General features: G+C 45.1%; 1 protein-coding gene across 1 annotated transcript in view; it reads right to left on the bottom strand.

Annotated features, from left to right (window-relative positions):
* Positions 1–13,903, bottom strand: part of LOC147700823 (putative DBH-like monooxygenase protein 2) — a 173,375-nt gene extending 159,472 nt beyond the window's left edge. Inside the window, exon 1 of the mRNA XM_086929743.1 lies at positions 13,234–13,903. Within this exon, the coding sequence (XP_086785869.1) occupies positions 13,234–13,497 (264 nt within the window). The 5' untranslated portion in view covers positions 13,498–13,903. The remainder of the gene's footprint in view (positions 1–13,233) is intronic.
* Between the last annotated feature and the right edge of the window lie 2,837 nt (positions 13,904–16,740).

Genomic DNA, 16,740 nt, shown 5'->3' with positions numbered 1-16,740 from the left:
TCTTCAGATCCACCCTTGGATCCACCGGAACTCTTCTCGACTGGCCGCCTGCAGCATCATCATCTTCCGGCTCTATTGAACCTCACAACGAAACCCAACGCACTTTCATACCTAGGCACCCGCTTCCTGTGGGTGAAGTATCGCTGGCACTCCGGTGCTCCTGTGTAGAGTAACATCTCTAGTGTCTAGGTTCCAAGTTGTTAGGTTCTGGTCCATCCGGAAGACTCCCTTTGCAGTAACTTTGTAACTTTTACGCACCCACTGAAAGTCTATGGGCGCCTGCGTGTAACTTCTAACGCTGCACACGCACTCCGTGGGCCTCCTGGTCACTAACTCTTGTTAGCTTCTTGCAGTTCCTGTGATTCTCAATGCCTAGGCCTTCTCCCTGTTAGATACATGGTTCTTATACCACTATTTTAGTATATGGTTTGAGCGGCCACCAGGGCCTATCCATGTTGGGCAACTTTTGTATATTTAAACAGTGTTTTGTTTTAACGCATTTGCTTCTGTGCTCATAAAGAATATAGGGGATACCTGTAATAAATAAATATATATATATATATTTTCAATATATATCTGAGTGGTGTCCTTTCATTTAGTATTCAAGGAGAGTATATATGCTAAAACAGCTTGCTTCACATGCCTTTACAGAGTTTAGCCTAAGACTGCTTTGTCCATGCTACCCCTAGGATAGCTGGTCTATAAGGTTGACTTACAACCAATCATCATAAGGATTGTTTGGACTGATACAAGGTGGTCACTAGAACTAGTGAACATCATATATCAGGCCAACTTCTCACAATAACAATAACAATAATATTAATGATCATAATAATAAAAACAATGCTGATCAGCACCATCATCTTGTCGTAAATATTTAATTTACTATCATAATTTCTATGCAGGTAAGTACTTAATCAATAATAACTCAATCGGAAAGAAAGAGGCAGAGTCCGTGGTGTTAGAGTTCTTAGGGGTTTTATTCCTTAAAAAGGAATGGTCATGACTTGGCTATCATGTTCCCGCAACCACACAGGGTTCAGGAAGGGATAGAAGAGTGCGCACGCTACATTTTATTGACAGTACATAGCTTATATACTTAATTCATTGTCATAGAAAAACGTATGGTAGGCGTAACAGCTGAGAGAAGACAAGATAACAGCATCCACGTGTTAGCAATACGTAATCAGAAGGCGTGAACTAGGCGTGGACTAGAGGTGTGTGCTAGAAACGTCACCAGGTAGGTGTCACAGAAGGGGTGGTACTAACAGAAATGTTGCAATGTCAGCAGAAATCGGAAGCTTGGATGCGCGCGCAGCTGCATGACGTGTGATTGACGTGAAACTGGAGGGTGCAGGAAACTTGACATTTACACTGATGGAAAGAGACAGAAGTCTGGCATGTCAGATCAACTTGTACTTCTATCATATCTGATATCTGATGTTTGGGAACCATACTATCTGGAGGGAAAGGTCTCTAGGGCAGAAGCTATTCTATACTGACTGTGAGTGCGTGTGTAAGCGCCTGAGTGTCTGCATGAGAAGCGTGGGGGCATGGGCCTTCCATGGGAGCATGGTAGCAGAGGCTATGAATTACTTGCACGGAGACAGGTTGGCCCTTTGCTCTGCAGATGAGGGGGATGTTTACTGAAGCTAGTAGGCAGGAATGTATTTTCGAGGAGCGGAACAGATAACTCGAAGGTTATAGTCAGTCTTGGCAGGCAGCAGGCTGAGCTGAGCACGGTGGGCCGCGCTGGAAGTAAGTCAGAGTTCACGGGTACAGAGGCAGCCTGGGCTGAGGTTTTCAGAGTCAGAAGCCAGAAAAATGGCTCGATGGCAGAAATTCAGGGCCTACTTGGTCAGAGCTGAAAAACGTGTAAGGTACACTATAAAAAGACGTTGGCATAGCATACTTAGGAACGGACTATTCAACCCATTTAGGGTGGGTCTGAAAGAGGACATGTTAACGTTGGACGCAAATGTATTTGCGTCTTCGTAGCTGGCACAGGAGGGAAGTTACATGCACTTTAAGCTGGTACATGGAGTCGGTGGGGTACACGCTAGGGAACACAATCTTGACCATAAAATTTATATTTCCTCATTCCCTCCTTGTTCCCTACGGACCCTTCATGATATATCGATCCTCATGAATCGATCAGTTTGTTCTTGTAACATCATTTGTTCTTCTTTCTTTCTTTCACGTTTTGAGAGGAAACTGGAATGTTCAATGCACGATGTGGCACACAGTCCACAAATCGCTGGCCCACACTGTAGGCACAGGCAGCAACTGAATACTAGGACTAGGCCAATGCCTAGGAAGGATAGGATCTTCCATCCCCAAGCGGTTAACGTTGTCCAGAACCAACCGGACCAAGTCCAGGTGCCTGGATTCTGATGTATCAGATTTGCAATTTTATGAAGACGTGTAATAGCTTGATATACAGATGGTGCGTTTTGTGGAATGAAAATACAGCAACTTGACCCGATGACCTTACAGGCTCCACCTCTATCTGCCAAGATGACGTCAATCACAAGACGATTCTGAAGAACAACAACCCGCATGGCGGACTGCTCTTCTGTTAAGTTACCTAAGGCGGAGGCAGTTTCATTCACTACTGCTTCAAGTGTTCTAGTTAATCTGCGTATTAGTTTACTATTTTGGACGGGACCCAGGAAGAAAAAGAATCCTTTATTAAAATCGGTGTATTGTTCCCATGCTGTTTCTGTATAGTCGACAAGTGAGAGATCTCTTCTGAGTCTATTCTTGGCTAGATTTGTATTTCTGTGATAATCAGGAGGAGCTAGAAAAACAGGTGGCAGAAGGAATGCAATGTAACAGGTACCATCCCAATCTGGAGGTAAGCGTATGTATGCGGTATGACCACAAACAAAATAGGAATGACGGGTAGCTCTAAAAGAAGACTTGCCTTGATCACTGAATTCGACCACAATAGTACATTTACTATGGCCTAAGTGTACTGAACCTTTCTTGCTGACACATAATTCACCAGTGACTGGTAGTACTGACATAGCGGGCAGAACTGGAGCAGGTTCGGATTCAACAGTAAGGATCATAAGGTTAATTGTGTAATTACCTAATCCATAAACTTCGTTTTCTAGATCAGTTCCTATTCTAATGGGGAGTCCCTTCTTGTCAGGATAACAGGCATTAAGCAGAACTAGGTTCAAGTTTCCCCAAACCCAGCTCCCTTTGAAAACAGCAATATCAGGATCTACGGTATTTATTATTCTAAACCAGGCACCACAGGAACCGTTGTGAGTAAACGGGTACGGAAAGAGGGGCAGAGCTCCCTTGTATTTCTGGTAGGGAGGGAGTCGGCCACATATCCAGCAGTTTGTAGCATTGTTAGTCTGATGGGAATGATGTAACATACTAATGAATGTGTTGTTGTGCAGCGCAAGTCTGTAAGAAAGTTCGTGTGGAGGTAGTTTACTAAAGGAATGTTCAGCAGAAACATTATAAGCAGATTGTTCACGCTTGAAAATAGGATAATAGATGGGGAGCAGTATGCTCGCAATAATTATCAGAACACTTAGAAAAAACATAATTAATAATGTCACCATACAGTGACTACGTAGTGATTTACAATATGTACGTTTCTTTAATTCTCTCTCTCTATCTCGATCTAGGGGATACATGTCAGAAACTATTTAACCGATTCACCTAGGGGAGGACTTAAACAATTAAACTGTCTGACTTGCTAGATCGGAGCTTAAGTCTGTATTCCTCTTGGGGAGTTTTCTCTCGTTCGGAAGTTTTAAAGTCACTAGTTTTGATACAGTCTTTGGTGGGGGTGGACGAGCCTGGATCTGGTTTCAGTTCATTGTATTTTTTGATATGGCTCGTGTGGACCCACCCCTTTCTGCCTTCCAGTTTCACTGCGGTCCTCGTTGTAAGAAGGACGATCTTTGGCTCCTTCCAGCGGGGCTCCAGCGGACTCTTCCTGTCGAAGTTCCGTACTAAAACTGTGTCGCCAGGACGGACATCATGTGGCTTTACATCAGTGTTGTCGGGGAAAGCTGCAGCAACCTGTGAACGACATGATTGGAGTGCAGACATCAAGGAGGCAAGGTAATCTGTCAACATATTACAATCAACATCAGTGATCTTCTTCGGAATGGGCGTCCCCCACATATTCGGTGGTCTACCAAAGACCACTTCGTACGGGGATAGTCCTGATCTCGAGTGGGCAACCATCCTCATGTAGAATAGTGCCACGGGCAGGGCGACTATCCAGTCGACCCCTTTCTCTTTACATATTTTTGCAAGGCGTGTCTTTAATGTCTGGTTATGCCTTTCTACAAGGCCTGCGGCTTCAGGATGTCGGACACAATGGAATCTCCACTGGTATCCTAGCAATAGGGAAACCTGCTTCATTAATTCAGATGAGAATGGCTGACCGTTATCTGAGTATACGACACGAGGCAAGCCGTACCGTGGGAAGAATTCACGAACCAGCTGCCTGGCAGTGGTCGGAGCAGTATAATCTGGGACTGGGTATGCTTCGGTCCAACGGGACAGTGCACAAACAATTACGAGGACATATTTGAATCCTCGACAACGGTCCATCTGGATATAATCCATCTGGAGGACTTCAAAAGGGTGATCGGGAGGATGAAATCCACCTTGCTCTACAGGGACGCTTTTACCTGGATTGAACTGACAACAGATCATGCAAGTACGCACTTTCTGTTTTGCTGCTGCTCGTAAGTGTTTATTGCTCCAAAGATTTTGTAAACTGTCTAGCATTGCTTTTTCTCCTAGGTGTGCTGGACTATGTGCTGTATTAACCATGACTTGAACCATAGAATCAGGGAGAAACCATGTAGATTTTCCCTTCGTCATCCAACCTTGTTCTGTTTGAATCCCTCCTAGTTCAGTCCATTTCTTTATTTCATCTGGAGTAGCATGTGCCTGAATATCGATTACATCTAGTGTGGGATCCCTGACTGTCATACAATTTGTCGGTCCTATTGTCTTTGTCATGTCAGTTGTCTGAGTGTGAGTCAATGCTGTATGTTTTGCTGTCTGGTCTGCCAGGTCGTTACCCTGGGAAACAGAATCTGTAACTTTAGTATGTGCTTTACACTTCATGACGGATATGCCTGAAGGCAGATGTATTGCTTCTAACAGTGCTTGAATGAGGGGACCATGTTGGATCTTGGCACCATGAGAGGTCAGAAAACCTCGTTCTTGCCATAACATGCCGAAGTCGTGTACAACTCCGAACGCATAACGGGAATCAGTGTATATGTTAACATTTCTGTTTTTGGCTAGAATACAGGCTCGGGTCAGAGCAATAAGCTCTGCCGCTTGAGCGGACAGTGTGTCAATACGATGTGTTTCTTTAACTTCGGTTTCAGTGGTCACTGCATACGCGGCCACTAATTCTCCTGTACTTGTTCTCATACATGAACCATCCACATAAAGTGTCAGGTCTGGATTTGTCAGTGGAACATCTGTTAAGTCTCGTCGGGGCTTTGTTACTGCATTAATGATCTCTATACAATCATGCGGGGCTGGATCTGTCATTATTGTAGGTAACAGTGTTGCGGGGTTCAGAATGCTGCAACGTCTGATTTCTATGTGTGGCTGGAATAGCGTCAATTCATAACCTGTCAGTCGTGCTATAGTCAAGTGTTGAGTCTGGGTTCTGTTTAAAAGAACCTCTACAGAATGTGGAACTTGTACTGTTAACTGATGCCCTAGGACAATTGAATCACTCTGTCTGATTGCTAATGCTGTTGCTGCTACAGACTTTAAGCACGCAGGGAGTGCCTGGGCTACTGAATCCAATGTACTTGAAAAATAAGCGCAAGGCTTATATGAACCTGCTTGATCTTGGGTGAGGACAGACAATGCTGTACCATCACGTTCTGTAACAAAAAGTGTAAACGGCTTGCTGTAACATGGTGTTGCTAAAACTGGTGCTTGACATAATACTTTCTTTAGTTCCTCAAAGGCTTGTGTATGTTCCTGAGTCCAAGGGAGGACAATCGAAGTCGCTGCCTCCTGTGTCGTTAACTGGATGAGTGGTTTAGCTAGAAATGCATACTGGGGAATCCATTGTCTGCAGTACGAGGTGAGGCCTATGAAGGCCCGCACTTCCTTTTGTGTCTGGGGTCGTGCCATATTTACAATTAACTGAATGCGATCGGGAGTGAGCTGTCTCCCCACTTTGGACAGCAAGTGACCCAAGTACACAACTTGCTGACCACAGAATTGTAGCTTCGAAGGAGACACCTTGTGTCCCTTGTCTGCAAGAAAATGTAAAACTGTCAGTGATGCTTGTTCACATTCGGGCTCACTTCGTGCAGGTGATCAGCAGATCATCGACGTATTGCAGTAAAGCGGTGTTAACTGGCATTTGAATACAATCTAGTTGTCTTTTCAGTGCTTGACTATAGATGCTGGGGCTTTCTGTGAATCCTTGAGGTGCGCGGGAAAATTTGAAACTTCGTCCATTTAAACTGAAACCGAAGAGGTATTGGCTCTCTGGATCAATCGGTACACTAAAGAAGGCGTTCTTGAGATCAATTACAGTAAAGAACGTCGCTTCTGAATCAATAGCAGTCAATAGAGAAGAGATATCGGGGACCACAGGGTACTGTGGTACAATACATTTATTCAGCTCTCGAAGATCAATCACCAGCCGATATACTGGCGGTGCATTGGGATCAGTACGTTTAAGAATTGGAATGATGGGTGAATTACAGATATTGGAGTCGGTCTCTACGACCACTCCTTGGGCAATGAGCTCTTCAATGATTTTCAGTAAAGCCACTACAGCATCGGGTGGTAACTTGTATTGTCTGATTCGTGGTAGAACAACTCCTGTCTTGAGTGTAACACGGTATGGTGTGATATGCATACAACCTACATCAGTTGGGCCTGTTGCCCACAAGTGATCTGGTACATTTTTCAATCTGACATCGAATTCTCGCAAAACATAATGACCCTTGAAATCCCGCAGAAAGAGTCTAACTCCCTCCGGGGAACAGCATATTATAGCTCCTAGAGCTTTCAATGTTTTAATTCCTAACAGATTTTCTGGACATGATTTCGTAAGTAACAAGTCTGTAATACGTGATAATGGACCCACAGCCAGGGGGACTGGTTCTGATACTTCATTTATAATGGGCTGTCCTGAAAAACCAAGGGAAACATTCTGTGAGCCTGAGAGGGGTGCCCCTGGGACTTCGTCATGACTGATTGTGGTGCGGCTTGCCCCTGTGTCAATTAAGAACTTTCTATCTTTTCCCAATACTTGACTGTGTACATAAGGGCCTTCTTGATCTACAGGAATTTCAATAAGAGGCAAGCCAAATTCCCTCTCTAGGCTGTTTCATGTGTATCGCTGGTAATCGGGGTAAGCAGATTGGGCATACTGGTACATTTGTTGGGAAACTTGCTGAGTCGCGGCAAGAGGCTGTGGCTGAGATACCGCTACTGTCTGTGCTGTATGGGATGAAGCATGCATAGGCTGTGTGTTCTGTGAGGTCTGTACATTCTGTGGAGTCTGTTGCTGGACCTGATCTTGTCTTGGTGGATGCGGTCTCTCTTTGGTTTTACCTGTTGCTATATTGTGTTTCAGAACTGGGCATTCATGTACGTAGTGACCTGGCTGCTTGCAATAATTGCACGTCCCTTTAACAGGACCTGCGGAATGATTTGTCTGATTCGTACCTTTCCTATTTCCGTCGGTATGTACCGACTGGGCTACTAACATTTTCATTTTTGTGTCTTTCATACGTTTCTGTTCCTGATCTTGTTCTTCTCTAATTCTATTCTGATGGTATTGTAACATTTGTAACATCTGTGATGGCGTATTTGCTTGCCATGTACTCTCGACCTTGTATACACGGTTTTTAACTGCTAACAGGGAATTCTCGACTAGCTTTGATACAAAAAGATGCGGGTACGATTCGCTACTTGGTTTAAGACCACTATTAATAATAAAACATTTCTCGAATCTTGAATAAAAGTCACTAGTATCTTCGTCGGGTTTCTGTTTACATGCTGAGATTGCATCCCAGTCTTCTTTTCTAGTTGCTAGTAATCTTGGCAGAACCTGTACTATTAAACCTGGTAATGCTTTAGTTTTGTCCCCGAGGCCTACCCCTGGGACACGCTTGCTCTCTTCGTCTTCTATTTCTGCCCATACAATCTTTTTGTCTCCTACCTCCCATTCCTTTTCCTTGAGTTTCTCGTATATGCCCGTAGGCAGCAGTACCTTTAACATTTTCATGATATCTTCATATGTGTAATCCCCCATCAGTAACATGTCTTTAAGCTCTCTGTGGAAACCTGCAGGGTCTTTATCATGGCTCGGTACTAGTTTCTTCATTTCTAACAGTTCTAACTTAGTCAGTGGCGTGTGTACATACACGCGTTTCAAGAGATGATCCTCACCCATAACTGGGTGTACTTCTCGTAAGGGGTTCTGACTTTCAATGCCACTCAGGCCTTCCATACGATACATTTTTCTTTCTGGGGGTGGAGCGGGAACATATTCAGAGCTTACAAAAGTGTCATATCTATGTCGTTGTTCTAGAATTATTTGTATTAACTTGGTACTTAGACCTCTCCATCTATCCATGAGTAGTGCTTCTAGAGTTTCGTGTAAGGGACCTGGATCGGAATGTTTATTTCTGTATTTCGTGAGGAGGTGCTGCATCATGTATACACCTGCTAATTTCTGCTCGTCTGGGGAGAGGTTCAGGAATGTCTGTGCTACGGTGTCATCATTATACATATCCGGATTTTCAGCCCATAATATGGCTGACCGGGCTAATTCCTGTTCATCCATTGAATTCAGTATGTGGTACCCCACTCGGTCTCGGAGTCTTTTATCAGTCTCCTGGAACTGGTGTTCAGAAGAATTCGGATTGGTTAAGGCAGAGAGGAAAACTTTCTTGCTCTCTGGACGGATACCTTTCCTAAGGTAAGTTCCCCTACCTACATACGCTATAGTATCTGTAGTTTTTTCTGATTCTTCGAGTTCTTCCTCCTCCTCGGAGGAGGCCCTTTCTTTCTCTTTTTCGTGCATTTCTATCACTGCTTTTCTTATTTTCTTGTACATACTGGCTATGCAAGCCCCCTTATCATGTTTTCCTTCAGATATATTTTGACCCCACTTGTTTAGTGCATCTAACTCGCTCTGATCTGTCCCAGGCCTGTCTCTTTCTCTTATTAGGCAATTTATGAAAAAACATAGTATCTGTGCTTGAATGTCAACTTTCTGATGCTCCATGGCATCCTTAACACTGTCAGGGTCTTTACCAGTCTGAATGAACTGATATATTCTATCTAGGCGCTCCTTCATCCCTGCAAATAACAGCAGGAAATCAGTAGCAGATCTTAACCGTAGTGAGGCCATCATCATTCTGTCGTTTTTGCCGGGTACTGGATCATATCTGCAAACTGAAAGTTTTTCTTTGAGTATGTCAAGACGGGGTGACTTGAACGTGAGAGGACTCTGCATATCCCTAAGGTTTACTCTGTGTGTCAATGGTGGGGTGTGAAGACCCCCCGTCGCACCTCCTGAAGCGGAAGCTTGGGCATTATCTCTCTGTGGAGTCTGTATCTGAACTTGAATTTGTCCTTTGGTAGCGTCAGGTAGACGTGGTTTCGGTAGATCTATTTTAGCTGCGGGAAGTGGTGGGGGTGGAGGAATCTGTTGTGGTACTGGCGGAATATGATCTTGGGGCGGGTTACCACCCCCATCCCTGTCGTTAGGCAGGGCGCGGACAGGCAGATTGGTGTAAGCGGGTGCTACATCCTCTAGATAGGAATTCAGGAATATGTCTTTAGTGGTCCTGTGATTTACTTTAGTTGGCACTAATGGTGGCGGTAGATTTTTCGGTATTTCTGAAATGGCCTCAGGCGAACCCTCGGCCGCGAGATACATACCGTTTACGAGGTTATTTCGTGCACGGTCTACTTGCTCTGTTTTTACTCGGATCCCTTCGGTAACTAATTCGTTTTCTTGGGCTTTATCTGATTCTCTAAGTCTGTCTTCTCTACGTAGTGCTTTTTCAGCACGCTTATGTGATTCCTTACGCCAAAACTCTATGGCGTCCTTTTGCGATTGTATGGCTTTCTTTTTCCATAGTGCTTCCTCTACCTTCATGATGCACTCGGCATCCCATGTTCCAGTAACTGGCCATCTGTGTCTCTCGTCTAGATGCTTTGTATAATCGGCCCATAAATCTAGATACAATATGGCATCTAAGCCATGCTTGTGGTACATGAAGTTTCCTGGAGTGTCCCTAGGGGGAATAGGAATTTCTTCCTCCAGTATCCCTTTCCTAGTTCCTATCTGCTTTAACTTGTTGAAAAACGGCATCTTGTTTCTACTTAGTACTGAAAGCTCGATCTTACCTACTTAATACTGAATACAGCTATTTATACAAGAACACACAATAATGCACATTAAAAACAGTCACACTCATACCACGACATTAATCACATGAAAAACATTTAAAACATATATCACTACCCCTTTATACTGATGTACTGCTAAACAGCACAGATACACTGTCTAAAAACAGTGCAGACCTTGAAATAACGGAAGTACTGCTAAACAGCACTGATACACTGTCTAAAAACAGTGCAGACCGGACTTGTGTACCCAAACCTGTCTTGATACAACCCAGCAATGGTACTCACCGGGAAGCACGGAAATCGGAAGGCCTCGGAAAACTCGACTGGACTGGACTCGGCTCAACTTCGGAAAACTTCGGAAAACTTCGGAAAACTTCGGAAAACTGGTGGGCCTCTTGACACCTCGGACCTTGCTTCTTTCGGCTAGGCTCTGGTCGGGATCCTCCGCACTCCTCACCGCCTCGTCTGGGTACTGATCGCAGTCTTCGTCACCTCCGTGGGCCAGAGGGAGATGCAGGAAATCCTGCCAGTACGCGTAGTTCCTTCTAACTGATGGCAGGGGACAGAGCTTGCAACGCACCAACCGGCGCGTGAGGTGGGGGAGGGGTCCCTATTCGGGCGCCAAAATGTCATAAATATTTAATTTACTATCATAATTTCTATGCAGGTAAGTACTTAATCAATAATAACTCAATCGGAAAGAAAGAGGCAGAGTCCGTGGTGTTAGAGTTCTTAGGGGTTTTATTCCTTAAAAAGGAATGGTCATGACTTGGCTATCATGTTCCCGCAACCACACAGGGTTCAGGAAGGGATAGAAGAGTGCGCACGCTACATTTTATTGACAGTACATAGCTTATATACTTAATTCATTGTCATAGAAAAACGTATGGTAGGCGTAACAGCTGAGAGAAGACAAGATAACAGCATCCACGTGTTAGCAATACGTAATCAGAAGGCGTGAACTAGGCGTGGACTAGAGGTGTGTGCTAGAAACGTCACCAGGTAGGTTTCACAGAAGGGGTGGTACTAACAGAAATGTTGCAATGTCAGCAGAAATCGGAAGCTTGGATGCGCGCGCAGCTGCATGACGTGTGATTGACGTGAAACTGGAGGGTGCAGGAAACTTGACATTTACACTGATGGAAAGAGACAGAAGTCTGGCATGTCAGATCAACTTGTACTTCTATCATATCTGATATCTGATGTTTGGGAACCATACTATCTGGAGGGAAAGGTCTCTAGGGCAGAAGCTATTCTATACTGACTGTGAGTGCGTGTGTAAGCGCCTGAGTGTCTGCATGAGAAGCGTGGGGGCATGGGCCTTCCATGGGAGCATGGTAACAGAGGCTATGAATTACTTGCACGGAGACAGGTTGGCCCTTTGCTCTGCAGATGAGGGGGATGTTTACTGAAGCTAGTAGGCAGGAATGTATTTTCGAGGAGCGGAACAGATAACTCGAAGGTTATAGTCAGTCTTGGCAGGCAGCAGGCTGAGCTGAGCACGGTGGGCCGCGCTGGAAGTAAGTCAGAGTTCACGGGTACAGAGGCAGCCTGGGCTGAGGTTTTCAGAGTCAGAAGCCAGAAAAATGGCTCGATGGCAGAAATTCAGGGCCTACTTGGTCAGAGCTGAAAAACGTGTAAGGTACACTATAAAAAGACGTTGGCATAGCATACTTAGGAACGGACTATTCAACCCATTTAGGGTGGGTCTGAAAGAGGACATGTTAACGTTGGACGCAAATGTATTTGCGTCTTCGTAGCTGGCACAGGAGGGAAGTTACATGCACTTTAAGCTGGTACATGGAGTCGGTGGGGTACACACTAGGGAACACAATCTTGACCATAAAATTTATATTTCCTCAATCTTCAGCAGCAGCATAATAATAATGATAATAACTTTAATAATATTGTTAATATTATAGTGATATAATTATGACACTGTATCACATTCCGGACTGTAAATTTGCCTCCAATTTTTTTTAACACAGTATAAAACATCATTATTTTCATGAAATTGCTAATCATGTCATGCAAAATTACAAAACCTATTCATTATTGACCTTTGGACATCTCATTATCCATGAATTCAACTTTAAAGGTTTGAGTGAATTGAGTCCACAGATACAGTCGCAAGACTTCATTATAAACATGGCCATCTTAGTTAAACAGAAAAGGGGTGTAAAGAAATGGAAAACTATTTTTAATAATTTTGCTGCTCCTGTAATAAATGGTAGCACAAACAAATTTTGCATAGTGCCTGTAAAAATATTTTTGGATCAAATTAAAAATGAGACTGAGATTGTGTACCCAGCACAGTTTTCGCGTATACAAATTTTAAAGTATAATATTGAGATTTTGACACAGTATGCACACTTTTGATAACACAGAGGCACCAGCCTCAAACTGGGTAAGGTAAACCCTGGACTGGTGTTGTAATAGGGAGTAATCAATCCACAGCAGAAGTCCGGTTCAAAGTGATTAGATCAACAACCTATCTCCTAACTAATTTTTCCAATTGGTAAAAATTGTGGATGGAGAAAGCTTTTTGCCTATATCATTTCTCAACCATCTGTACCTGACCATCTAATAATTTAATTAAGGACCATCTACACAAATCATTCTTAGTTCTGCAAGCCATGCAACAATTTTTATCTCCATGCCACTGCTGAATTCTCCTGTTTCACAGGCATTGGTTGAAAGGGATGTATTCCACAAGAGCCCAGTAGTTCATATGAAGAGGATCCAGTGCCATTTATCAGTAAGATCTGGTGCCACTTAATTAAACTTTAAACAACTGGGCCATCACACAAGAGTCACTGCACTTACTGTAAAGTAGGTACTTTGATTCGGCATCACTCCACCAATCACAATGTCTGCCCCCATCATGCCCCCTGTGGGGCTCAATCCGAACCCGACCCATCCAATGGTCCGCACTTGAAGCTCAATTGTGATGTCTTCAGCAGTCTTATTGAAGTCCCACCGCAAAATGACTGCACCTTCGGTGTCCAGGACTTTCACGAACCTCAGTTCAGCCACCTGGCCCATGGCCAGAGGAAGTAAGGAAAGAAAAAATAGTACTTGGTGTCTCATGTTCAGTAAGTTGGATCTACAATAGTTTAATTGGAAATCAGAAAGTAGAGGAACAGCACTTTGTCCGAGTCTTTCTTTGAGGATCTCAGTACATGTACTGGCTATTTATCACTCATTCACAGAATGCCGGTCTCCGGTCCAGCCCATGGCAATTTTAAGACAACCCTGATTGAAGAATGCTGATGCAAGACCATAATGATTTGGAAGCACATGGGATAATTATCACACACCCCAGTAATCTTCAGGGAGGCTTGCTGCCATTATATTTTGGTGCATTAAAATACTTTTGGGCCCAGCTGCTTATCATTAATTCCTTTTATATGCCAGTCTGACTGGCTGGCAGGGTTTGCAGCAATCATTGGCTGCACATGAAACTTGGCACCTGAACACATTACTATGTATAGTCATTACATTTACATTTTATTTGCTGTTATGCAATCATAACACAATAATACATATCCAGCATTTCTTAGCAACACAGATACTCTCTTTTTGCTATGAGTTGGGTGGTCAGACTAAATAAATACGACAGTTAGTTACCTACTAGGGGGAAAAAACCTATGCTTAATCTTAAATTACAGCTAGGTATATCCAATGAACTATAAACATTGCTACAAAGGAGAAAAGGTCCTATAGCAGAGAACGTTCTTTATTACATACATTCCAATACATTTCTACAAAGGAGAAAAGGCCTATAGGCAAGTATTCAGTTGCATGCATACTCTTGGCATCGATTTAAGATGAGAGCAACGATTCCAACAAGACGCTTCCTTATTACAATCCAATTGTGACTTAGAACTTTGTTTACTCCCAAACTTCTGCAACAGGGGCTGGTGGGTGGGTCAAAAAACTTCAGCTTGTTCCCTTGAGGGCTCACGAGTGACGAGTGGTGCAGCTTTCAGAGCGCAGGAACAAGAGGACGCTTGCCTGGATTCCCGCGCCTTTTATCTTGCAGCGGGAAGGCGGGGCAGCGTCCCCATGCCGCCCAGAGGTGCACGGACTTCCGGGCGGGTGTTAGGACAACCCTTTTAGGCGGCGGGGGCGTGCTCCGGCCACGCCGCTATGGGCATACCGGCCGGGACACGCCCCCGCCCGCAAAGGTTTCCCGGGGGATCGGGGCACCCAGCTATACGTTCGGGGTGACTGAGTGGTCTCCCCTTTCCATATGGTCCGGGATGCCCGCCACCCCTTCCACCACCAATCCCAATGGTAGGAGACAGACACAGTTTGAAATTTTGGAAGGCAGGGGGTCTCACGACCCCCCGGCCGTATTTATTAAAATATGAAAGAAAATGTAAAACTTTAAATTAAAACGTTTCATGTATCATGTACAAAATTCAACTTTCATTACATTTGATGAAGACAGGTATCCAGGCTAAACTTAACAAATCTCTAATACAAAGATTTTCCTAACCGAATCTAACATCATGACATAATGCATAGCACACAAATTTTGTGCATCCTATCGTTAGGGGCCAACGGCAAGGTCTTAACCGGTGTCAGATCCCTATCACCAAATTGCCGCCCTCACGTGTGAGTGGCGCATGCGCAGAGGACTTTACCCTCGTAGCCAACTGTAACTTCCCTTGTCGTGGGGGCCCCCCTTTCACTCGGCGCCATCTTAAGATCGTCCGAGTTCCCGTGCGGGGTATCCGTAAGAAGGACAGCGTGGACTCCCCCCCTTTCCCCGTACTCTCTTCCGCCGGAGCGGATATCCGGCCCCCGGGAAATTCGTGGGAGAGGCATATAGCCGCCTCCCCCCTGGGAGGGGCCTATGGCCACCTCCCCCTGGGCGATCCCATCCGTAATGGGTGCCGCCCCCCGTGGGAGGGGCCAATGGCCGCCTCCCCCAAGGCGCTCCCATCCATAATGGGTGGCGCCCCCCCTAGGGACCTTGAAATCACTGCTCACCGATCATGACCTTACCACCACAGGCCAGATAGTTGACTGACTATCTGGCCCCCCCACACCTCCTATAGGTCATGTCTCCTCAATCCCACTAGCCAAGCTATCATGTCTCCTATCAATAAGTCATTCCCCACCCTGGACAAATGTACCCCATCATCTGAATAACAGTGATCCCCCAAGATGCACCCATGAGGTATGCTTTGAAGATGAGCAGATTTTATTGTTGACCCTCTTTACCGAATGGTTCAACGCTGTTGTGGACAATCCACCCCTCCATACCTTCCTGGGAATCATGTGTGACCAAGCTATTGTACACCCCGGGAGCGTCTTTGCTAACCAACTAATTGCAGAAAGTATGTGCTCGATTAAAGCTCGTCTGCCCAACTTTACCAAGTCATTGCCCCCAATGTGCACTATGACTACAGATGGCGGTGACCTGTGCCGCCCTAACAATTCTTCCACAAAACTTTGCAATCGGTCAATACACAGGCCGCCCTTCCCATGGAAGGTCACCCTGAAACCATATTCCTCAGATGTGTGGATCGCATCACCTGTCTTGAATATGTCCGTGGCACTCCTCACATATGAGTGACCCATGACCAAGACCACTCAGCTTTCATTCCTTGTTCCTGAAGTGGTGGTTAGCTGATACTGGGCCAGTCCCAATTTCCACCCTGCATCACAGGCTAGTGAAACTGTAATCCAAACAAAAGACAACAAGCGTGAGTGCACTTCCTCAGTAAATTACAACATGTGCAGCCGCACGTACCGTTTCAAACAATTCGAAGACCAGCGGCCTAATTGTTTAACAATGTCTGCCTGCAGGCCCCCAGCCGTTGCTTCTGTAGCGGCCCCTATCCTGAATGAATGAGTACCAAAATCACTCGGGTTCAAGCCCGCAGCTGCAATCGTGATTGCCAGTACCTTCTGGAACTGAAACTTTGTTAACGGGGTGCCGTCTGCATGTCGCAGCAAGCCCCCCCCCCCACGTCGTCAACCTTTGTTTTAGGTAGGTCTCAACATGCCTTACTGGACAACAGGGACTACTTGGAGCGCGCTGCAACACAATGCTATTCCCCTGGGCCTCCTGGTCTGTCTTTGACCTGGCTATTGTGATCAGCAGGGAATCCCCCCTCACTTGCATGTGGTCCCTGTGCAGACCCCCGTCAGTATCCCTTTTGTTGGCAGCCACCAGTTCGCTTACCCGCAGGGCCCCATAGAACGCCAACGCAAATGCTGCCCGGAATAGGACGACCTCACTACACGAGGAGCATGTCTCCTCCACTTTAGCTAACAAGGAGGTCAATCTGTCAAATCCTATTGGGTGCCTGGTAT

Source organism: Lissotriton vulgaris, chromosome 7 (assembly GCF_964263255.1).
Source record: "Lissotriton vulgaris chromosome 7, aLisVul1.2, whole genome shotgun sequence".
In the NCBI taxonomy this organism is placed as follows: domain Eukaryota; kingdom Metazoa; phylum Chordata; class Amphibia; order Caudata; family Salamandridae; genus Lissotriton; species Lissotriton vulgaris.
This window is presented reverse-complemented; position numbering and strand designations above follow the sequence as displayed.